Source organism: Ischnura elegans, chromosome 1 (genome assembly GCF_921293095.1).
Source record: "Ischnura elegans chromosome 1, ioIscEleg1.1, whole genome shotgun sequence".
In the NCBI taxonomy this organism is placed as follows: domain Eukaryota; kingdom Metazoa; phylum Arthropoda; class Insecta; order Odonata; family Coenagrionidae; genus Ischnura; species Ischnura elegans.
Genome location: NC_060246.1, coordinates 53,265,408 through 53,289,316, shown reverse-complemented (window position 1 = coordinate 53,289,316; position 23,909 = coordinate 53,265,408). Strand labels below are relative to the sequence as shown.

Genomic DNA, 23,909 nt, shown 5'->3' with positions numbered 1-23,909 from the left:
TTCGACAGTAGTTTGAAAAAAATATAAAAAATACATGCTCATGTAAAGTTTTCCCATGCCTGACAGGTTATTTGCTAGTTTGCCTTCCAGATTAAAAAAAATATTTCTGGTTTAAAAAATATTTTTTTATCGTCATGATGGTTTCTGAGCGTTAAACTGACTGCATTATGCTATACGCTAAAATCTATGCTCTTCGCTTAATGAAGGCGAAAGAAAGTGGACGCAGACGCGGACTATAGTCGTAGTGGAATCATAGGAACTGAGAGCATGAGAGTGTGCGAATTCTGAAGGAAAAAAAGATGGCAAAAGAAAATAATGCGAGAAGATATCGGCTTGAGATTCAAAGAAGAACCTTCGAAAGGCCTTAAAGATTACAATATGTGTCTATTATGGCGAGCAGCGCGTATTGGGCTCGGAGTCACAAATATTTTCCTGTATTCAATCAAGGACTTTTACGATGATAGAAAGAAAGACGTTATGCAGTTGAATTTCACTCGTCATGGATTGAGTCCAAGTCATGGCTTCGAATAGCAAACCAGCGATATCGGCGTCAATAAAGATGTTGAAAAAAATTTACCACGTATCAAGCTCTCTTTTTCCCTACGATTCGACATTTTTTTCGTCGAACATTTGTAATTTCCGAAAGGCTGGCGTTAACCTCGCACTCAACATCAAAAGCGTCAAAAGTCAAATTATGAAAGAAACACGCCCAACTAATGATCCATAAAATTTATCACAAGTAGCCCAACATTTTTCCACACCGGGGACAGATTTCCCGAACCTTCATCATTTCTCAGATTTTTTCGGCGGGAGAAAATTCCGACCCTCTTGTAATCCTTGTATTTGGCGCCGGTGCGTCGGCGTGTTGTAGATAAGGGAGTTCTTATCTATAGCACGCCGACGCACCAGCGCCAAATAATTCTTGGATTTGTCGGACACACAGTCATCAGGGGCATCTACGGAAAATCGTAGGATTTTTCTTCCTCATAGGGAAGTCTTCACTTTCTGTAGAAAAATTAAATTATGGTTTCGCTAGTAGGTGCCCACGTTGCGTCGCCCCAATGACGGCGTTGGGATTTCCCTATTACCTTCCATCCATCACTATATTTACTCCGGAGGCGTTGGCGGGCTCCTAATTGCGTCGGCGTCTTTTTCCTTTATTATTTCCCCTCCAAACACCTCCCCGGGTGACTGGGATAATCAGTTAAGGTACAGGGTCTCGGCCCCGCTGGTTGTAACCTTCTATGGACACACCCTGGGTCCTCATTCTCTGTTATCAAGGGCACATGAGTGAATAATACGAGGCAATTGAAAACACAGCCGCAAGGAAGCTAATCGAAAGTCTAGTTCCCAACTAGCAACAGAAGAAAAGTTGAGCGGCTAAGGGAGCCAGGGTATGAACTTATGAGGGATAAAACGATAAAAAATGCCTTCAAATTCTCACACATTACCCAGAAGTCGGCGAAAATTTTCATTATAAAAGTCGAAGCTAACTCTTGTCAACTCTTCGTCCCTCACAAAGTTCAAAATTTCATATCCAGGGAAAGGATAAGCAACATGAAACCTTACCAATAACCGTTTTACTCCTGACATTTTAATACGTTATACTCAGCCGTTACTGGTAACTAGGTTTCAACTCCCCAAAATATTTGAAAGATCCATTCTCAAATGTTGCCCATCCAAAAGAATCCCAACCCAAAGCAACCCTCCTACGCGAACCCAACCCGATTAGCCGATTTTACTAACGATCTGGCAACGGCCTTGGGGTGAAAAGATAGAATATAGAGTTTGGCGTCCTTTGGAAAATGACGTCGTTGAGATTATCGTGGATGGGTGTCTGTTGGGCACTTGACGGAACGAGAAGTGCTGCTACAAAGGGAGGTTGGTTCATGCAGATTTAGAGGTGGGGGAGACGTCTTCATTAGGTAAATACAGAAGAGGAGAAATATCGTCGACGATAGTATAATTTGCAATTAACCCTTCTTCCACAGTTTTCATTATCTTCCAATCGTTCAGGGAACCAATTCTAGGCCTTTTCCTCTAAAAATGCAATATTTCCAGCAAAAAGTATCTCTTTTGGTGACTGTTATTTAGTTGTTTCGAGAAATGGGATTTCTTAGTCCGCCAATTTATCTTGTGTTCTCCTGCTCGTAGCTAAAATGATCTCCAGCTTTCTAGATTCCATTACATTAAGTTCATTTACTTTTAATGAATACAAATTCTATCAGTTTAATATATGGAGCCCTTGGTTTTCTTAGCATTCGTAAATAACGCCTGCGGCGATAGTCAAGTCTCTGTCCATTTTTAAGGTAAATCTTGCTTAATTTACAGCTAAATATTACCAGTAATTCAATTTACTTCAACGGCTATTTCTGAGGTTGATTTCAACAGCTTTATGCAAATGATTTTGTTTCTTGGTGGGGCGCTTTTTATAAAGTATGATCTTAATATATGATCCACTTCCTTAATTTTTTGAAAGAAATTATTTAACTTTTTTCGTCATCATTTTTCAAACAGTTCTAGGCCGGAAATTATACAACCCGACAAAGTAAATTTATTTCAAACTGAAAATATGAATTAGAACTTCTTCACGTAACTGCAAACGCACTTCTCCAAAATTTGGTCTTAGAAAATTTATTTGTTAAAAACCCGGAGGAAGAACTCAAACTCGCAGGTAGGGTCCGTGCCAACAATGGAGCCAAAAATCCTTAACGCAACCCTAAAGATGACCCGCCCCTTCTCAAATATCTCCAAAATTTGTACATGTATGTTGCGTCATTCCGGCGATGAGGCTTTTTTCTTATATTAATCGAAAAGAGGGTCCCTTTCTTTTTTTCAGATTTTGATCGCGAGCGCGAGGTTCGGTGCCGGTAAAAACGCTGGTACAAACATCAAGAAATAAATAGTACCTCTCAGCAAGCCCAGGCAATGGGCAAGAGACAAAAATCCATGTCAACGCAAGTATGAAATGAAAAGGAACTACGGATATTTGCGGCTGCCCTGACTTGAATACGGAGGATAGGGCGGGGGAAAAGTGGAGGGGGCAAAATAGAGCGATAAGAATTCGAACACAGGTAGGAGACTGGTGACTTGAGCGAACTCTTATGACCCCATCGACTTGAGGAGTGCGCTTACCCTCCGTTACGAAAGCGAACAGATAAGACTGTCCCTCGAAACGACCATGGCCTCTATGATGACAAACCATGATGCATTGGCTAAGATGGGTTCAACCATTCAAGGGTGGTGTCGTTTTTTTGCGTCTTTTGAAACACGGCGTCTTTTGTGGTGAATTACAAGACGGTTTCGCATAAGGTCTGTTTAGCTATACAAATGATAAAACAAAAATTCAGGAGAAGATGGCTATTCGAGGATACCTCTTGAAGGGCATTGAGAGATGCTGGGAAGGGTAGGTAGACGAAATGGTGTTGAAAAAGGTAGGAAGTCTGTAAAAAAGTGATCTCTGGGAGTGAGAAAGACAGAATTTAGGTTGGGTGTATAGGTGCTTATTACGAAAGGCGCGGGTGGGAATGTGGAGTGAAATGAATGGTAGTATTTCTGAGGATCGCTACGAGCCATTTAATGCATTGTAAATGAAAGAAAGATAATAAATATTCCTACGAGTAGTTTAGTGATAGTTATGATGACGATGAATGATAGGGCAGGCATATCAGAATATGTTATAGGCATTAACCTGCAATTAACGAATGGATCTAACATATCACTTATGAGTCAAAGACATCTGTCCAAAGCAGTTTTTACTAAATGGGTCACACCGTAACTATTCGGGAAAATCGTTGTTGCTGTGGAAAAACAGCTCATAATTCCATTTCTCCATCCTAAGTCATATATCCCCATAATCATTTAAAAAAACAAGCCTCTTTTTTGCCAATGGTACCATTAGCATTCACGCACGATTTTATCACACAATTTACTTTGTGATGCATTCCTTATCCATAACAGCATACCATTTTGAGCGTGGGCTACAGCATGATGACAAAATCGATTCACCCTATCTTTGCTTTAAGGGCTTTCCATCATCAATGGATATTACCTATGCTGTTAAAAAATCATTTGCATTACTATAAATATAAATAAATTAAAAACAGTAATTGAGAATAGGAATCAGGTTGGAATAAAAATTTAAATGTAAAAATATATCGAAAATAAAAAATGAGGCATTCATCAGAGGCTGAAGATTTTTTCAATTAAAATCCAGGTAACACACCGCCGCATTATTGAGAGCGCGGCTGGGTTTTGGCACACAGGCGGTCATGGGGGTCCCTAGCAGACCTATCACTTAGGCATAACGAATGACTTCGCAAAATAATCCCGTCCTCAAATACCTGACTCACAGCCATGAATACTTGGATTGTAAAGGCGAATAGAAGCCCAAGGCCTTGGTCGCTATTCCGGATTCTCAAAACCTTATCTGCTCGTTTTGGGATTTTCCGAGGGAGGATTGCAAATGCACTGGATAAAATGAGCTCAAAATGCGTTTTCGTCCACAAAATTTATATTGAAATGCCTTTGTGTTGTTGATTCCGGGAAGTGGGTATCAAATGATTAATTACATCCACTTTATTCTTTTCTTAATAAACTGGTTATTACGTAAATAACTATAGTTGGGAAGTTGCAAAGAAAATCTAACATAAGTAGACATGCGAGGAATTATCATGACGAACCATACTAAAGAAGGACATTTTCAAACCTAGTATTCCTAAAAATATGTTGATAAAATAGTGCTTGGGTATTCCGATACAGTTTTCAACTGCACCATGACATGTTTCAATGGAACAAAGCATATATTTCTCCACATACAAGTTTAAATTAGCCCCCAACTCCCGAAGAGTTCCCGTCACATACACAGAAAACCGCTTCTGTCATCTCGCACTCATACGGGAAAGGAAAACCCAAGATTTCATGAAAAACCCGTTTAAATTCACCTTCCCTCAGCTGAGTTCGGATGTAAGCCTCCTTCTTCCAATTCCATCCCACCCCTTCTGCCCTCGAGTCACGGCTGCCACACACGATCGCAGGACTTTCTCCAGCGAGAATGCGTTGCGGGACATAGAAGAGAGCGTCGAATGTCTCCGTGCGAAGAAGCCTCTCCCGAAAATATTTGAAATAGAAGGTTATTCACGTAAAACAACGTACCATACTATCCAAACCAAATTCAATCTTCTCCAGGGCAGAACAAATTTTTTTTCTGGGGGGGCACAAGGGTCTGACAGGCAAACAGTCTTCTTATATTTGGATTTAAAAACAACATACAATTACAATTCGAAATATTCCCATCATTTTAATATGAAATTAAATGATTAAGGCTCCGTAATAAACAATACAATAACAACCTAATCATGACCGTGCTAAAAATCTTATCTATTTTTTTAGCGTCCGTTGGGGGAGGGGGATGGGCACGTGCCCCCATGCCCCATCCTAAATCCGCCTTTGAATCTTCTCTATGGTAAGACACCGTCGGTGGTCAGAGTACTTAGTGAATTTTTATTTTGTAAGACGATCCATCCTATACTCAATAAAATTTTGTCATAGCACTAAATAAATGGCTTGTGGAATCGAAGCACCTTTAAAAATCAAAAATTGTTTTAGGGGTAGACTTATTTCAAGAAGTATTCACAAATGAATTTTTATTCAAAGATATTAGACATCTTCAGCTACACCATTTTCAACAAATTAAAATTATAGTATTTTTGGAGAAAATGAAATGTATTTTATAAGTTTATGAAAAGGCTGAAGTAGGTAAAGTTTTCATGATCGGGAACATATTGTTTTCTTACATTAAAAAATTATATTTTTAGATAGCTTCTTAATATTTTAATTATAAAAGCTTCCAGTTTTACCTCGTGGACTCTTCGTATTTAATGGGCTGATCTAAAAATAAATCCTCAAAGTTTCCCCCTCCCACATCAGCTGATGTATGGAATCGACCCTCGAAGCCCAACGCTGTGGTCGCCCATCGGTACAAAAGAAAGTCTTCTTTGTTCACAAATAACGTAAACAATAAGCAAACCCCAGGACTCGATGGGATCATTTACTTAGTCCTTTCAAATAACTTTTCCCCGACCAGCGTTCCAACTCCCGCTTCCTTTTTGCCCTTTCCCCCAACTTTTCCATCTCCTACCTCTTTCGTCTTCGGTATAATAGGGCATCTTACACACACCATATACATTTTTAATAGAAAAAAATCTGATTCTTCTCCTTCCTCGTGAAAATTCAAAGTATTGTAAATGAATTCTCCAGTCGAAATAGGCAGCGATAACATAATACACAACGGTTAGGTCAGTCGGACGGGCGGATTTTGTCGTTTCAATCTCGGTCCCACGAGCAGAAGCCAATAATGGCTCTTGTTTACGTTAAATGCAAGGGTGACCAAATACGTAACCTCGGAGGCGACCAACAGCTTAGGTCATTTGCTTTGTGAGAAAACGGCAGGGAAGGGAGGGTGGAGACAGGGACGGATTGAGGTCGTTTTAGGGGTTCACCACTGTCCGCGGCACCTTGGTGGTACGGAACTACCTCTAAGCGATAATTCATCTTATTTTATACAAGTGGCTTTTAGATATTCTCAAATTATCTTGAAATATTGTTTGCTCACCAGAGGAAATTTAAAAAATTGAATAGGTGAGCCACCTTATGATTACCATGTTTCCCATTTCTCCAGGAATTACGGGTCGCCCCCACCCCTCTCCTATAACCCGCCACTGCTCGGAGAGAAACCCGTCGCCGTCGGCCAGCTCTGCACTAAAGGAGCCAAGGAGGTCACAGTAAAACGTCCCATACGACGGACGGGGAACGGTATCCAAATGCCCTCCATACAGCACTCAAGCAGGAATCGAACTGCCCCAGAATATTGTTTTCTTGTTCATTGGGGCCGCATCCGCCACCACCTGGATCGGCCCCAGACTCACCGGATCGGGAGATAACACTTTAGCCACCACAAAAACCCGATTCCTGATTAGCAACCGCTTCGAAGTTAAACAAAACTCATCCACGACACTGCTGACGAGCCGTCAAGGAAGAAGTTGCGATGGGCCCGTGAGGATGGTCTCTCCCTCTGAATTATTATTTTTTACAATAATTTCAAATAAAATTAATACTGAATTATTATCAATAATAACAAAAAGTAAGAATAAATAATTATGTAACAAAAATGCTGGAAATAGGTGAACCTCTACCCTCACGTTCGGAATTTTCTCACCCATCAAGAAATTTTTCCATGGAAACGACCAACGTGGGTCTAGAGCCAGGGGAGACGCTCCTCCGAAATTAGGAAAACAGAAGCCGTTTAATAAGCTCTCTAGTGCCCACTTAGAGCTCTATTAGCACTACCTCTGCATCTAGAACTATCATACTTCCTTATTTCACTTTATTTTGAACATTAAAATATCATTAGATTTCCTTTTTAAAAATCAACCTAATACATTCTAACTACTATAATAAGTACAATTAACCTTTAATTCTTCACCTAACCTCACGATATGTACCCCCCTCCATGAAAGATATAATATGCATAAATAACAGATTCCGTGTATTGGAACCTATTTCGAAATATGTACCGTAGATAGTCCCAAGCAAATGTCAACCGATAAGTAAAATCTTACGCGATTGAATTTGAAAAGATTTTTTTATAAACAGGAGCCACCCGTCGTCCAGACCCAATTCAACTGACTGAGTAGAATGAGCCGAGGAATCGGCGCCCTGTGCGGTGACTTCGGAGAAAATTCTTACAAGTCGCGCATACTGGCGTCATGGCGAATCATCCGTGAAAGCACAAGGAATTATCTCTTCCGCCGAGAAAGAGAGGATTTCAAAACGCCACAAACACCGACTTGGGTAGATATCTTACTAGCTCCAAGTCCCGGGACGCAGGATAATTGTTCCCATACTATCACAACAGTATACAGCCTAACCTGCATCGCATTCAGTCGAAGGACCGCAGAGTCTGCGGGGTGAGTAACATTTGAATGGCACACATGGTAATAGTTTGGGGCCAAGGCAGCAGCACGCGAGAACATCCCATATGCCATAGACCCAAGAGTCAATAAGGCCCCCAACCCTTCGTCAGGCAGCGTTACTTCTCCCTCCCTCTTTTCGTCCCGCCTGCAAGCCTCGCGATCAACTTAGGAGATGCAATTTGACTGCTTAAGGCCTACGGACATGTGGTGGCTCACGGTGAGACATACCGTGAGTCCAGGCGTTTGCTTGGTAAAGGAGAATAGAGCGGACGTCGAAGCACACAACTACGTCAGAGCCCTACGTCAGTGCTCCTTCCGCACTTATATAGAGCAGCGCTTCCTCCCCGCCGAACTCAGTCTGGAAGGACGCACCGACCAACATGGCTCTGTGAGTACAAATTCATTTCTTAATTTTCGTTAAGTGATGTGTATCATTAATGTTAAGTGAATATTGCGAGAATTTGGCTTTTCCATCGTTTACGAAGTGTCTGAGTTAGTGGGATGCTAATGAGAGTTGCTGATAACTATAGTTGGGAGTGGTAACATGGAGAAGTTATTTCCAGCAAATATAGCTAATTCTAGAGTAAAGGACAATTTAAATATCACTCGAGGAGCAATTGCGCTAAAATTATCTAAAGCTGGTGAATTAAATGTCAGAATAAGGTTTACGTGATCCTTTGTACAATAGTTTTTATCAAAGAGGTTGTATCGGGTAATGACGGAGAATTTGAAGGCACAACATTCTTAAGTAAACGTTAATGTCTAAAGATTCTGTTAGTATATCGGTACTTACGTCCATTCGTGGAAGTCGGCACTGTAAACTCGCGTGCAGTGTTTTTACAGGGCGCGTTTTACTTGCAAGGGAGGTCTTTGAAGTGTCTTCCACCAGATCTCTCCTATTTTGCTAGGTGATTGGAGATGGATACCCACGAGGTGTAGTTTTGGTTTTAGCTGCCAACCCTTAATACTTTAAGAAATATTAACAACTGAGAGTACCAGTGAACACCTAAAGTAATGCAACCCGTAGCGCAGCAAGTCCCTTATACATACTAGCTCTCTTACAAGAATGAAGAGCGCTCACGGTGTATCGTTGTGACGTGTGTTGCATACATTTGAGTTTTCCCTGTTACTTTCCGTCGCTATTATCTCGAAAATTATTCGTTGGCAGCTCAACCAAAACCTAAATCTCGCTGGTATTAATTTCCTATCACCTAACAAGGTTTGAACGACATCTGGTGGTGATACTTGAGGGACTTACCTTATTAGTGTTGTTGTCAACGAATTTATTTCTATAGTGTCATATTTAATTCCATAAAGTGTAGATGAATTCTCTTTTCTTGTTAGAGTGATGACTGTGCGACAGCGGAAATTAAATGCGGAAATTCGATGCGGTATCGGAGATAATTTTAGCAACGCGCGGTGGCGCGCCGACCACCACGCAGGCTGTATTTACACACATTCGTAACCGAAGATATAAAAATCTAGTTCAAATCTCAATTAAGTACAATATGACGACCTAAAATAGAGTTCTCGCACTTTACAGGCCAAACTTTGGAAACTTAAATTTTAATTTTAAGCAGACTCTGTGTCGAAGGAGCGCACGTCTAGGATGATATCTCAAGTAGTTACTAAAGTTTCTGAAAAGTAAGCTTATAATCGATGATATGTTCTTGCAGCATTGTCCGAGCCTTAGATGTTTAGGGGGGCTGCTCAATACGGTGCTTCGTTTTGCCGCTATTTAGCTCGAAGCGAATGGTAATGTCGCACATAACTTGTCCACTCGTATCCGTATTTCAAATGAGATTATTTTTCCGAAATCGTCATCTTCCGTCAAATTATCCTTTTTATGAAATAAGATTAGAAAACAATAGTAGCAATTTTTCGGTCAGGAGTCTCTTTAATTTTTGGCCAAGTAGATGTCGATTTCGAAAATTGGAAATTTTGAGCACCAATGGCTCAATTTTTAGTTTCGGACGCATTACTAATGGATTACTTCGTCATCATAATACGGGCACCCCTCTTCAACTCCTCCCCCCAAGGTTACCACTTACTCGCAGGGGAAAAAGTTCTTAATTTTGCCCAAAAAAAAGTCTATTAAGAGTGTTTCCAGTAAAGTATTTTGCCAGGAAGTTACTAAATTTAACTTAAATGATGGAGAAAAAGAACCTATAGTTACCGGAGTCTATTACTTCGGTTTTTGAGGTTTCAATGAGCTAGATGAAAGGAGGAATGGAAATATATTTTATTAATTATAAGTTTGATGAAAATCATACTAATTCCATGAAAAGGTTGACTGCCGAATTTTTCCTCTAATTGTTGGATACATTATTTACTTGACTAGCTAGATTTCAATAAATCGTATTTATATTGTGATTGACTTCTTAATCTGACTTTAGTCCATTTTTTTTCTATTACTTCACACAGAAACATCGTTTTCATTTTTTTTTTTTTTTTTTTTTTTTACAATTCAATAAAATTCTTGAAATATGATATTAGTATCATCGAGTGAGTTCAAAACACAAAGCATGTTAAATAAAAATACTTTGTTCTTTCCGTACTGCTTTACAATTGCTTTGATAAAGTTAAAAGACAATCTCAATTTTCAAGGGGGGGAGAGCAAACATTTTATTGGGTTATTTACACAGCTGTGCGGATTTTACACAATTGTTTCAGTTAACATGCCATGCCAGGAAAGCTTTGGAGGGAAATACTTCTTTTTGATTTATTGAGGTCTTTAGAACAAATATCTAGATTATACAAGGACAAGATTACTTCATGCCAGAAACCAGAAAGAAATAGTAAATTACCATACTAGTCACAATTAGTTTGTGGATTCACAATAGTTACAGGTATCTAACAGATGAATTTCAGAACAAAATGATGAGGTAACAATGTTGAAGTATTTAAATATTTCAATTATTTTAGGGCATTTATTAAAAAAAACTACTGCCAGGGCAGAAATAGTGGAGGGAAGGGTCATAGGGATCATAGCCCCCTCAACTCTCTTGAGATATATTTATTAATAATATTGAGTATAGTGAATAACAATATTTAACCAAGTAATTGGTGATGGGATTAGATGTTTTGAGGAGACTCATCCATGAGCACATTAAATTGTTGTCACTTTCTAGAATTGAGATTGTAAGGGCGAGTTTTAGGTTTGAAAATTAGAAATAAGGAATTTATAAGTAAAGATCATGTGTAATTTATAATCCTTTTTTCCACATGATGATGATAAAAAAGCAGGCACTTCTAAAATTTTAAACTTGAACAATTATACTATACATACTATCTACTAAAATTGCTATGTATATTTTTTTTTTCCTTGGCAGAACAATGAAATTCACACTCTTGGTGGTGATCTTTCTGATCTTGGCCGTACATATGGGAGAGCCAGCCAAGAAGCATAAAAAGACTGCAACCTACCTCAAAGATGGCCATCATAAGGACAAAATGGAGAAAAGAATGCCACAAGAATCAAAACTGGAAACCAAAGCTAGGATAGACAAGAGAAGCTGGAAGACATCGCAGTTGGATGAGAAGAAACAATTAGGAGATGTGAAAGACATAAAGTGGAAGGAGCAGAGGCGACCAGACTCCAAAGGGAAACATCAGCAGGGGAAAAAGCCAGAGCCTGTATCAAGTTCACTGGTGGATTCACGAAGGTGAGTAGTTAATCCATTGGTTAAATCGTGGTGCTCCTTTTTCAAATTTTGATGAATGTCATTACTCCCGATACTAGAGGAAATTTTAAAGAGTTCTCCCTCTTAATCTTCAAGATTACCAATCTAATCTTGAAAATTCAAATTCAATAGGATTCTTTCGATCGTAAGACAAGATATACCTTGAGAAAGACCCATTTTCCTAGTTATAAAGTCAAGAGAGTGAACTATGAAAAAGGAATAACCCTCTAGCGTGGAAGGTCTTGATGGCTGTCAGGTTACCTTTGAGTCTGCAATGTCCACCAATCTGTTCAGAATAACTCTAACATCAAACAGTTAATTTCTTCATTAATGATCAAAGTCCAGGACAGTTAAACCATATTCCCAGCCATCTACACTACCTGTTCATTTATTTCATAAATTACATTGCTACTAACTACTCAATGCCTTGCTAAACCTTTGAGATAGGACCAGAAACTAGAAAATGGCTCTTTCCTGTTTAATCTGATGTACATTTTTTAAAGTTCATTTAGGCTCGTATGTCAAAACGAAACTTTAGAATATATTTTGGCACTTGATTTTTAATTATAGAGAATGTTGAGAAAAAAAAATAAAAGCCAACACCAGAGCTATAATTTAGTTCTCTCAAATTTTTATTTTAACCTATACAATAGGTTGAAAGTTCCTTATTTGCCTAAGCCTAGTTCACATGGAATGACAGAGGAATTGGATACAAAATATATCTTGTCTACCTTGTTCACTTATTTAAACAATTACAGTAATTGGTGCAACTTTTATTTTTAAGGATTAATGACAAGCCAAAGAAATTGGATGACGTAAAGTGTACACCGATGGAAAAATATAAGGAAGAAAATGTAGTTACAGATGATAAGGTAATTCAAAATGAGAGTCCTACTCAGCAATTAGATGAATCCCTAGATGAGGAGGAAGATTATCCCAATGAAGAATCAGTCGCCACTCTGGATTCAGTGAAAGTGTGTGTTGATAATAAAAGTGAGGTGAAAAAGCCTCAAAATCGTGCAATTAAGAATAAAGAATCTATTCTAATACAAGAGGATGTTGATGGAAAATGTTACTACGAGCTGTGATCTGATGGATTCATTTGTATTTGTATTTATTATTTATTTATTCCAATTTTAATGTTCTTAGCTGAATTTGAATAGATCATTTATTGGTGGAAATAAATCAATATATTTCTATAGATAATTTTTCTTTCTACACTCTTCCATAGAAACCCCCCCCCCATAGTGTGCAATTGACTAAGCAGGGAGGCTGACAAAATGCTACATTGCAATCTGCTCCCGTGAGCAACACTTGTTCTGAGAGTTGACACTTTCCCATGGAATAACGAGTGCAGTCAAGGCAAATGCTCCAGCTAAGTAATTACCCTATGACTGTTTCATGGTCATTAAATTTGCATGTTTTTGATAAATTTTGGTAGTTTTTTATTAGTATTGTTAGAGGCTTTCAATTATTGCTTTCAATTGTGGGCGAGCAGTCAATAGGTTGACCCAACCCCGATTATGATGGCAGACTGTCGTTGAAATGCTGGCACTAATGGAGAGCCAGACTTGGCCGGAAACCCGGAATAAAATTTATCAATATCATATGCATGAAATACTTGAGGTTTTTCAGCACACTTGGTTGTTTTTCAGAGTGGATATTTTGACCACAACATGTCTGGTAGCTAATTAGCAGGAGTTAGCAGATGAGGAGCAGATAGTAGTGCAAAGTTCAAAATGTATTGCCGAATGATTTAATAACTCAACCAAAGCACTCAACCAATTTTTTCCAGACAGGGATGCTGAAAATATGCTATGTAATTGTTTGCTCTCATGCTTATCACTATTCTCGGCAAAGTATACTTGAAAAAATGAAATATGCTCAATGAGGGATAATAAAGTTGTATTAAGCAACTTCATTATTTAAAGATATCAATTTTAATTTCTATGCATTAACAGATTATCAGTAGATTGATTGACATCAGTGTCTATATCGAATTTTGTCTTCTACTTCTGTCATAACTCATTAATGAGACAATGGTTTGTTAGACAATTTTAACATAATTTCCAATTTATAATAACCTTGAAATATTAATGTTTATCCTTTTGACAGTTTTAAAAATAAGCCAAATTTACTTTTCAAACTGTAATGACTGGAAAGAGATTTTTACTTGACATCAAGTAAACTACCTTGCTCTACTGTGAGTTTTACCAGGGATATTCTTTAGTAATTATTATAGACTTATACATTCTGTAATGGAACTGAATATGGTCTTATATTCTTGTTGCGATGGAAAACTTGCATGTTCTGGAGACTCCCAAAGCTGCAATGGTAATTCTGAATTACTCTCAATAGGGTAGATATGTAGAAGTGTAATAGCAAGATGAAAGGGGTCCACATGATAGTATAACACGGAAAACTATTGAGATGGATGTGGGAGTCTCTAATACTTTTCTTCCTGAAAATAACTTTCTTCATGAATAATACTGCCTATCCCCAAGCGCACTCAAAATTTCTTAGAAAACTGAAAATTCATCTTTATTGTGGCTTTCCAATGAAATTTTTTATCTTACAAGCTTTACAATGTTTATAAATAATTGATGAATAACTAAAAGTCACTAGTCTTATATCAGACCTCAAAAACATTATTGCTGAAAGGTATTGCATACCACCAAGGCACTGCAAAATTTATGAACAAAAAAATTAAGACCTCAGCCTACCCCTGACTGAATGGAATAGCTTTAGAAATATTTAATTGAACTTTGCCCTTAAAAAAAAAAAGGTGTCTTTAAGAGAAGTGCAGGATGCAAGGCTTTCAAGGTCTCTATCATGTAAAATCCTTACTTAGACTTACCTGCAGCATACAAGAGAATAAAATATCTATAGGATAAAGAAAATAGCATCAAATGAGTAACAAAGGTAAGAGTGGGCATAGTTGAAAATTTTCAAAAAGTTCGCTTGAGTAAGGTAGAATAGACTTCAAGGCCCTGAAAGGTGAGATGACAGGAACACTGGGATAAAAGTTTATTTCAGAAAGGGGAGAGAAGAAAGTTTAGGTTTTAAATGGGGAAAAGGAAAGCATGATGTATTGCATTGACAGGGAAAGAAAGTTTCTCAATATGTGACTTTCCTTTTACAAATCAGCAGATGGCAGGTGTGGCCTAGCACTTTGGAAATCCAGTTTCTCTCAAACCTCTGTCAGGTCAATATGCATTGTGAATCTGCTCATGGAGCAGTGTTGCCAAACTTCAAGCATTCTCTCTGCATGTTTTTAAGCATGCCTTTCACCAAAGTGAAGTGCATTCAGCATGGTAGCTGAATTGACTTCACTTTAGGTGAATGTTGTTTGATTGTTAAAATAATGTTATGGGCATCTGTGAAGGGATTATCCTCAATATCTTCTACATGAGTAGGTATGTCTGTGCCAGGCCCAAAACACCTAAGGCCACCCATGACTCCCACGTTTTCAGTGACAAATTAGGGTGACTAGGTATATACATTTGACAATATTAAGTTCGCTCAGACTCTCTCTCTCTCTCTCTAGGTTCTTCCCCTCCCCCATCAGCAAAGCCCAAAAGTGCCCGGCCTTTCACGAAAGCCCACCCGCAAACATAAAGTTAACAGATTATAGTAAGGCAAGAGAGGCAAAGGAATTATTTGATGGAAAATGGAGAAGGCATGCCAAAAATTAGGGCAAATAAATAGGGCATTTTACAAACAATAATAACAAATTCATTAATAAGGAATTTAAAAGCTTGAACCCATGTTTTTATCAAAACATAATTTTAAGTGTTAGCCGATGTAAGATGTATTATTAAAAACTTAAAAGAAAATTTTTTGAATATTTTTCATTACTGAATATAACTAATTTTTTGGGCAAACCTTGTCGACACTTTAGCAAGGACAACATTATCACAATCTTTTGAATCACTAGGACCACTTTGCTGCATATGTGCTTTGCTGCACAGCACGTGATGCACAGGAAATGTTCTACGATTATCATACACACTTCCATTTATTTTCCACTGAACAATCAATAACCAATTAAGTTCACAACTTAAGAGACAAATTTGAAGAACCAAAATATAAAATTAAGAGCATGATCTTTTGAATTATTTTAGCATGCAGACCTGTAGATAAAGTATAGAATCAAAGACTTACTCCTTTCTTCCACTTGATTGACTGGTTGCCTAATTTCAATTTCCTCTTCATCTTCATATTCATAATCGTCATCGTCATCAGAGGTAGTAAAAGGCATAGGTGGTCTTACAGTGGTAGCAGATAACTCTGAAATAAAAGTGAAATTAATGAAAAATCTAATTTATGTAGTCTCTGTGAGTAATAGAGAACGGATTAAAATTCATAAACAATCCTTGGCTTCCACATAATGCTTTAACTACATATTTTGCACCCATTCCATTGAAAAAATAGTTATGAGGTGGGGGAGAGTAGGAAAGGGATAACAGAGAAAAGCATAAAAGGGGGAGTAAGTGCCTTTTTCGAATAGCTAAGGTAGTGAAGGAAGAAAATCCAGGGAACAGTTAATAGACTGATGGAGAGTCTAGGCTCTGTTGCATATCATCACTTCAGTAATTTCATTCTCACTGCTGAATGAGTGTGGCATTTTTTAGTGAACCCCCCCCCCAAAAATTTCTGATAGATTCCTCCAGAAATTCCTCCGAACTTATCCGCAGAACTTCTCCCGCTAAGGACTTTTCGCGCTAAGGTTTTTTGCGCAAAGGCCCTTCGACTCAAAGGCTCAGAGACTCTTGTCTCCGAAACTCTGCCTCCGAAAGCAGCCTCCGAAACCCAGCCATACCTGCAGAGCAAGACTTATATAGGACTACTGCGGAGGAATACCTACTCCTTGGCAATCAAGGGGAAATGGGTGCTGAGGCACAAGTATGCAATTGAGAGTGAGAAGTATTACCATAGTCCTATCACAACTCTCTCTCCCTCCAACACCTCACCCCACTATGTCTCTCCCCTCTAAGAATTCCAATGAATTTCCCACTGATGTCTCCAACCCAGAAGATTGAGGGGAAAATTCCGGCCTGCACGCTGTTCCCTTCTACCCCGGGATGATGCTTGGCGGAGCTGCGAGTCAACAGGGGCGATTTTTTGGGGCAGATTCGCAGCTGATTGAACATCGTCCTTTTTACCCCTCCACTCCTTGGAAAAATCCCTCCCCTCCACCCTGACACGTCGTTGGAGTACGAAAGCCCTCTTTTGCTCAGGCGCTCGTGGTAGACGAATGCCGTGACTGACATGGGTGATTTTAGAAAAATTATACAGCTTGTACTTAGTTTGGTAATGTTTCCTATGGGATCTTTAGTTATCATAGTTGTTTTCTGTAATAATTCTGATTTTGAATACTTCTACTTCAAATAGATATTGATTGAAAATAACTCGTAATTTTTGACAATTGTTTCTTGTGTGCTGATTTCTTGTTTGTGGAGTATTTCCCTGAACCAGCTTGTGACCGACGATTGGGAGTTCCCTATGTCTGGGGCTTATGTGCACAATCTTCGAGATTTAATGACGTAACCCCACACGAGACAGAAAAGGCAACAAACTGTTATGAAACACAGTTGTGCAAAGTAACATTTCATTTTAAAAGTTATTATAGGTACCTTATACATATCTCCAAACATAGTCCCCCACCCAACATATGATCACCCCCTCATTTTTGAGGCCATACACTTGATAAAATTCTCTAGAACAAAGCAAGCTTTGATGCTGAACATGTTTTCTTATCATGGAATTCTACTAAATAAATAAATTATATATGTCAGCCAAAATATTGCCAAAAATTTTATTTGATATTTTAAATTGTATTCTCACTATTAAAACTCGTGCTTTGAAATTTACGAATCTTACATTTGAATATGAGAAATAAGTACCTAATTTTATAGTCTTTTTTCTCAGTTACTATTTGAAACTAGGAGACGAAGTCTGTTTTTTTCAGCAAACCCCATCTTATCACCTTAATGTTAGTCTAAAAGAACAGAATTTTTTTATAATCTAGTATTTACATAGGTTTAAATATTATGTAAGAAAAGCACCCGTTTTCCATTTGTATCCCAATTACCACTTTTAAAGTGCTTCCAAAACCAAAAAGAAGCACTGAATAACGTGATTATATCATTGGAAGATAGTGCTTTATTAAGCACAATTCTACAATTCAACTTCACAATTTGTTTTAGTATGAGTTGACGTCATCTTGCCAACTGATTTTCAGGTACAGTCACTTTCAAAAGTCAGTCCCCACGGCCAGCGTGAGCAACTGCGGTATTCATAAATATATTTAAATAATGAAAATACCGTCGGAAGAATTAATTACATGACTTGTTTGCCTATTTCTTACCATTTTCAGGCACATTAATACTATATAATATATCTTTGCCCCGTTCATTAACAGGTCAATCTAAGTGTTTCCCCTTTTTTTCTGCTAAAACCAGAGGCAATTGGCACCTAGTGATATCATACACGTCAATGTACTTCAAATTATTATGTTTAAGTGGTTTTATATCATTAATAGAATTTACACTCATGTAATGAATACCTTGAGTCAGTCTTACGGGCGAACAAATACTGATTACATTCCTACTGACACAAACCTACGCATGCATAACATTCATCCGATAAAAATATACCGTGTTGGGTACCTGATGAATATTTCTGAATTATTAATTTAAAAAATTAAACTTATGAGCTACCAAATACTGTATATGTCTGAATATAGTCCCCCCTTTTTTTTCCAAAAATGCCCAAGCTAAAAGTAAAGGGGGGGACCATATTCAATCATATTTGCGTAGCGTTTGTCAGTCCCGAAACTTAGGTGACGACGAAAGAGGGACAAGAAAAGAATGAAGGCATCCGAGATGCGAGTATAAAAAAGAACAGAAAATATGAGATGGACGGAGAGGAAAAGAAATGAAGTGGTAGGGGGTAGGTTGAAAGTAAAGATATGGCTAGAATGAAAGGGCCTAATGCGAATGGGCGTTATTGTTAATTAAAGGGTTAAGTTCAAGTTGGAAGGGGTGCAGGCAGGGTGATTCGTAAAATCTTCATTTCAGAAGGACAGGTAAATGATGTTTTTCTAATGATACTATAAGTGGTTGACTCACAATCATTACATGTTCATGCTGCTTGCACTATTTTTATTAAAAAACACTGAGCAATAATAATGTAAGAGTATTCCCCAGAAAAAAAAAGGACAACACTTCTTACGATGCATTATTGTCTAAAAGCCTGCTATTTTACTCGATGCCAAGAAATATCTCGCAGCTTCTTTCAGCGAAAATTTATATTTATCTAAAAAGCAATTCATTAAAATTTAAAGGCAATACGATTGCTCATCCGAAAAAATAATGCAAAAAATCTTCTCACATAAAAAAATTGTCGTACCGTTAGTTTTGACTGGTAAAAAGATAAATACTTCTTCTGATTTTCTATTTACAGTATGGGAATAAGTTGCAATATTCAAAATATAGGCACTACTTGTATTCCGAATAAACTACAACTTGGGGAGTAACTGCTTTTGCACTTGTAAACGTTGAAAAAATGACTGAAAATCCTTAACCGCCGACATGGGTGAACACGAGCACGGATGGTAACCGTGACGCAAACGACAATATTTACATAGGCGAATATATTTACGTATTTTTCACAAGACGATGTGAAGAAAAAATATTGAAGTAATATGCTCGAAATGCTCTGAAAATTTTATTTGTACCATATGTTTTGTATAAGTTTACCAAACGACTCAGATGTTCTTCTCTCTTCCTCGCGCAACGGGTTACTCGCCAGAATAATCCTTATGTTCTTCTCCACTTTCTTCTCTGGTGGAATTTTTTGGCTATTTGGAGGGGGGGGAAGAGGTTCACGGGGCCTCCCTACCTCTGAAATCGTGCTTGGGTCTCTTGATGACGGTTAAAGTAGTCAAGTTGCACCATTTGTACTACCTGATCAAGTCGAATCGATCCCCAGTGGACAAGGAACGCGTAAGCAATATGCGAAGGTCGACTACGGTGAATAACGGAGACAGCTGCGCCAGGTCAGTGGATCGACTTTTGAAAGTGACTGTACATAGTTGGTTTCCGAAAACCTCACACCTGTGGCTGCTAGATCACGGAGTCAGAAAACTGATTCGCACCAATGCTTCAAAACCACTGCTCGACGTCAGAAAGTACACTATCGGGCACCGTGCCACATAGTCGCTTCTCCTACAAGTTGCCCAGGATGTGATAGCTGCAGGACACGTATCCGTGATCACTGACCGCACTCGTGCACCGCAATGCTTGGAAAACGCATACGGAACTCTCGTGAAGACATCGCATTCACAAACACGCCATCGTGCAGCAGAGGTTACAGGAAATCAAGACTTATGGCAACTTGGACAGATGTCCAACTAAACTTGAAACATTTATTGTCAGCAAGTAAATAGAATAATTTCATTTTGAAATGGGATTCTAATGGAAATAATAAGCCCGGTGTAGCCGTGCATTAAAATCCAAATACCCTCATGCTTTTGCGTCCAATTTTATGTTTTTGTAAAAAAAGTAGTGTGAACTTGTGCACAGATAATCCACAACATGGATAAACTGCAACCGGATAACTGGGAGCCTGTTGTACTATCAAATTCATCATGGAAGTAGAACTATATAAATGACCTTTCAATTAGAACTTTTCCAGACTTAATTTACAGAAAATATTGATGATACATTGAGAACATTCCTTGGTTTAAAATAATTATCAGAAAAATTCATAAAACCATAAGTAAAATACAACTACACTGAAGTAAAGCTTTTCAAATCAATTTCATACAAATATCAAGTAATTTTAGATTTTTTACCATTTCGAAATATGTAGGCCTTCTCAGTTACAACTATATGGTCTGTTGATGAGCAATTATTGTTTCTAGGAAAATCTACAACTGAGAAATTAATCCTCACTACTCCATATTGTGGGCCCTCAATGGTCCATTTGCATTCTGTATTTGATGGATATGGTGCAGGATAATGGGGTGATGTTAAAACACCACTTTCACCACGAAGTATTCCACCACATTTTGCTGAAATGGAAACAGTAAAAATCAATACTGATAGAGAAAATCTAGACTTTGATTCCATATTAGACAATATTAACTCCAAAGATAATTAATTTATACAACTCTAAATTCTGAAAAATCTAAAATTCATTAAATCATTAATACTAATAGTGCTTTTCAAGCCTCAAATTTAATGTAAAATGCATTTAAGTCTTAGAGGAAATATAAAGGAATCCTAATTTAACATTTTCAGGGAAAAGAATTCACTCATGTAATTTAAAAGGATGGGGAAATTTTTGTGGTCACTAATTGCATGGTTTTGGAAAATATATCCTAACAGAGGTAATCAGTACCCAATTACTGTGTACTGGCTTGTGAGATGACATATGAACTTGAAATGTGACAAATCATGACCCAAGTCGTGAATTTTCATTATTTCCATGAAAAATTTGGAGGAAGGATAAGTTGTTGCAAGAAAAAATAAAAGTGAGGTATTTTTAAAAATTCAACTAGACTCGATTACTATAGAGATAGTGTTTGTAGGCTTAAAAATCTTACCAATTGAAATGTTAGCTTTAAACCCATTTCTGGGTTCCTGTGCGTCAGTGAAATACTTGACAAACATAATATTTCCAGTAGAAGATACTGTCCCCGGCTTTTCAAGGCAAAATGATCCAAGAACCTCTGCATTTTCCGTACCACCATCACGGATTTCTACATAAGCTTTTTTGCACCTTAAAAATGGAAAAATTAAAACAGAGCATCATAAATACAGCATTTATATACTTCATAGATTCCATTCAAACCCAAGCTTGATTGGCACCAAAAGATGTTTTTTATCTCTTCATTATCCTGATTATCCTAAATTTTTTAATCGGCGAAAGTTAAGGGGAGAATTTAAACTAAAATATTAAGAATTTAATGTTAAGAAAATTTACAGTAACATGTGATTAATTTTGTATTTATTTATATATTTATCTTGCTTAGTACTGAATAATTTAAGAAAGCTCTTAATATACTCTGAAATCACATACGAGCCCACAAATAAAACATGGTAGTGATCATTACTTGGTAATATATTCCTTGCCAAGAAATGTATGTGTAAGACAAAAATGATCCTACAGGACAACTGACTGAAAGAAGCATTTATCATTCACAAAAATAAGTCAGGATTGAGAAATTTCAGCTTTTCTTTTCATTCATAGTTGTGAAAACATCTTTGTAAACTTGACTAGATTTGCTGAGAAACCTCAACCTGCTGAGATAACCGTAAATGTAGAGTCAAACAAAAAATTGGTGGTCACTTAATGGACATAACTCCATGAGTAGAGGGGCAAATGCCTCAGGTGGGGAAACTTCAGAGGGGGGGTGTAGTGCATCGGGATAAGTCAAGCATAGACCTTGAATGCAGTCAAGTCCCCAGCCAAAATGGCAATTTTAACCTATACCCCATGTAACCGTAGTCCTTCAAATAGACTTGCCCAGGTCTAAATCCAACGTCCACTCAGGGGGCCACTAAGTTTTGAACAGACAGTAGTTGCAACTTATCTTCATAATTCTATTTACTGAACACATGCTATTTTCATCTTTTTATTTAATTTTGACATATTTTTAGGTTACAAGCTTATTTTTCCACATAAAAATCTTTCTAGGCAAGAGAAAGCATTTTTTTTTTAATCTTTCAGTTACCATAATAAGTACCATAGAGATCAGTTAGGTCCAATTGAAATATGTCTATGTAAAATAAAATAAGGCATTCTGTAATGGGCATTGTTACTTACTTGTAACTAGCAGTGAGGTCGAAACGTTCTAAGAAATCGAGACTTATCATTTCACCAGCTGGTGCAAGGAAGACCCATTTACATTCAATGTGAGGAGGAGGTATATTAGGGTAGTTGGGAGAATTTATTACAAAAGATGACATGTCACTCGTTAGAGTCATATGCCCGCCACAAGAGAGAGATTTCTCTCTGTATCTCAATTTGAATCCCTGAAAAATGAAAAGAAAAACAATGATTATTTAAAGACCTTATTTTTCTGTTTTGTAAAAGTTGTCAATTTGGAACATACGAAAGTCAAGGACTGCCTGTATTCAGCAGCTATGTAGATAAAGATTTTACCAACAGCACTTCATTTACAAGATAAAGACACATCTAACCTTGGTTCCAGCAGTTGCTGAGTATTTGATAAACATATGATTTCCGATAGTTTCTGGAACGGAGGGTGCTTGGGTTCCACAGTACTTTCCATTACCTAAATAAGGTGAAGATGATGTACCACCATTCCTGAACTGCAATACAAAACAATTATTTATCCAGCAATATCATCTTGAAGAAAATAGTTTCAGTATATGATTACATAGTTTACTCTGCTACAGGGTTCTTAATGATTATACATATGGAGGGAGTACTAAGTCCAAAATATGCTCAACTAGCTGACCCGCCCAATGTCGTACTGCCTGATTATCAACGAACAGTTTAGTTACACTATTTATAAATTGAGAGAGGCTGTACTAACTTTAATAATTTTTGACTTATTATAATAAAATTTGATGAAACTACAAAAATAATCATTACAATGGTTTGTTGGAAACATATTTTCTTTGTTCAATCTATATACAGTGTGTCCTCGTTTAACGTCGTCCCGTTTAACGTTGTTTCACGATAACGTTGTCCAAAAATTGAAACCCTTGATCATTTAACGTCGTTATTGCTTCGCGATAACGTTGTTCAAATTATGCGCGGCGAAAAAAAAAATGAATGGCGAATAGGACGCAAGCGCATCTGATGTATAGTAAATATTACTATCATTACTATATTAATGCGATTGGTAATTTTCGTTCGACAGAAAAGGTTGGCGTGGGTAGCGTATGTTAAATATGCGTCTGAGCGAATAATTATCGCCTCATTTACCCATTATCCGTTTATTTTTCTGATGCCAACCGAAAAAAATGTCCACGAAGAAGAGTGGCTATCCTGGCGGTTCTTCAGACATGAAGAAAAAACGGCGATATTAGAACAAAAACTTGGTATTATTAAAAGAATTGAAGAAGGTGCAACTGCTGGAGAGATCGGTCGAGTTTTAGGTTTGCAGGTCGAGTTTTTACAATTAAAATTTCTTCTGTTACTGAAAATATCGATGTTTCGCCATTAAAATACTTTCTTTTTAGTTTTTATATTTCATTTAATAATGCCTTCT

At 37.6% G+C, this 23,909-nt stretch overlaps 2 protein-coding genes across 2 annotated transcripts in view; one reads left to right on the top strand and one right to left on the bottom strand.

Annotated features, from left to right (window-relative positions):
* Positions 1–23,909, bottom strand: part of LOC124160663 (cubilin-like) — a 270,327-nt gene that overhangs the window by 85,385 nt on the left and 161,033 nt on the right. The window contains exons 41-45 of the mRNA XM_046536589.1: positions 22,870–23,001; positions 22,493–22,701; positions 21,270–21,445; positions 20,517–20,735; positions 15,821–15,946 (exon numbers count right to left, since the gene is read on the bottom strand). Of these exons, the coding sequence (XP_046392545.1) occupies positions 15,821–15,946; positions 20,517–20,735; positions 21,270–21,445; positions 22,493–22,701; positions 22,870–23,001 (862 nt within the window). The remainder of the gene's footprint in view (positions 1–15,820; positions 15,947–20,516; positions 20,736–21,269; positions 21,446–22,492; positions 22,702–22,869; positions 23,002–23,909) is intronic.
* LOC124160667 lies at positions 8,255–12,857 on the top strand. The gene is made up of 3 exons (XM_046536621.1): positions 8,255–8,361; positions 11,306–11,638; positions 12,441–12,857. The coding sequence occupies exons 1-3, from the start codon at positions 8,354–8,356 to the stop codon at positions 12,742–12,744; spliced, it is 645 nt and encodes a 214-aa protein (XP_046392577.1). The 5' UTR covers positions 8,255–8,353; the 3' UTR covers positions 12,745–12,857.

Coding starts and splice junctions, on each gene's coding strand:
- LOC124160667 (XM_046536621.1), top strand. Junction 11,639..12,440: donor TCACTGGTGGATTCACGAAG/GTGAGTAGTTAA, acceptor TTTATTTTTAAG/GATTAATGACAAGCCAAAGA.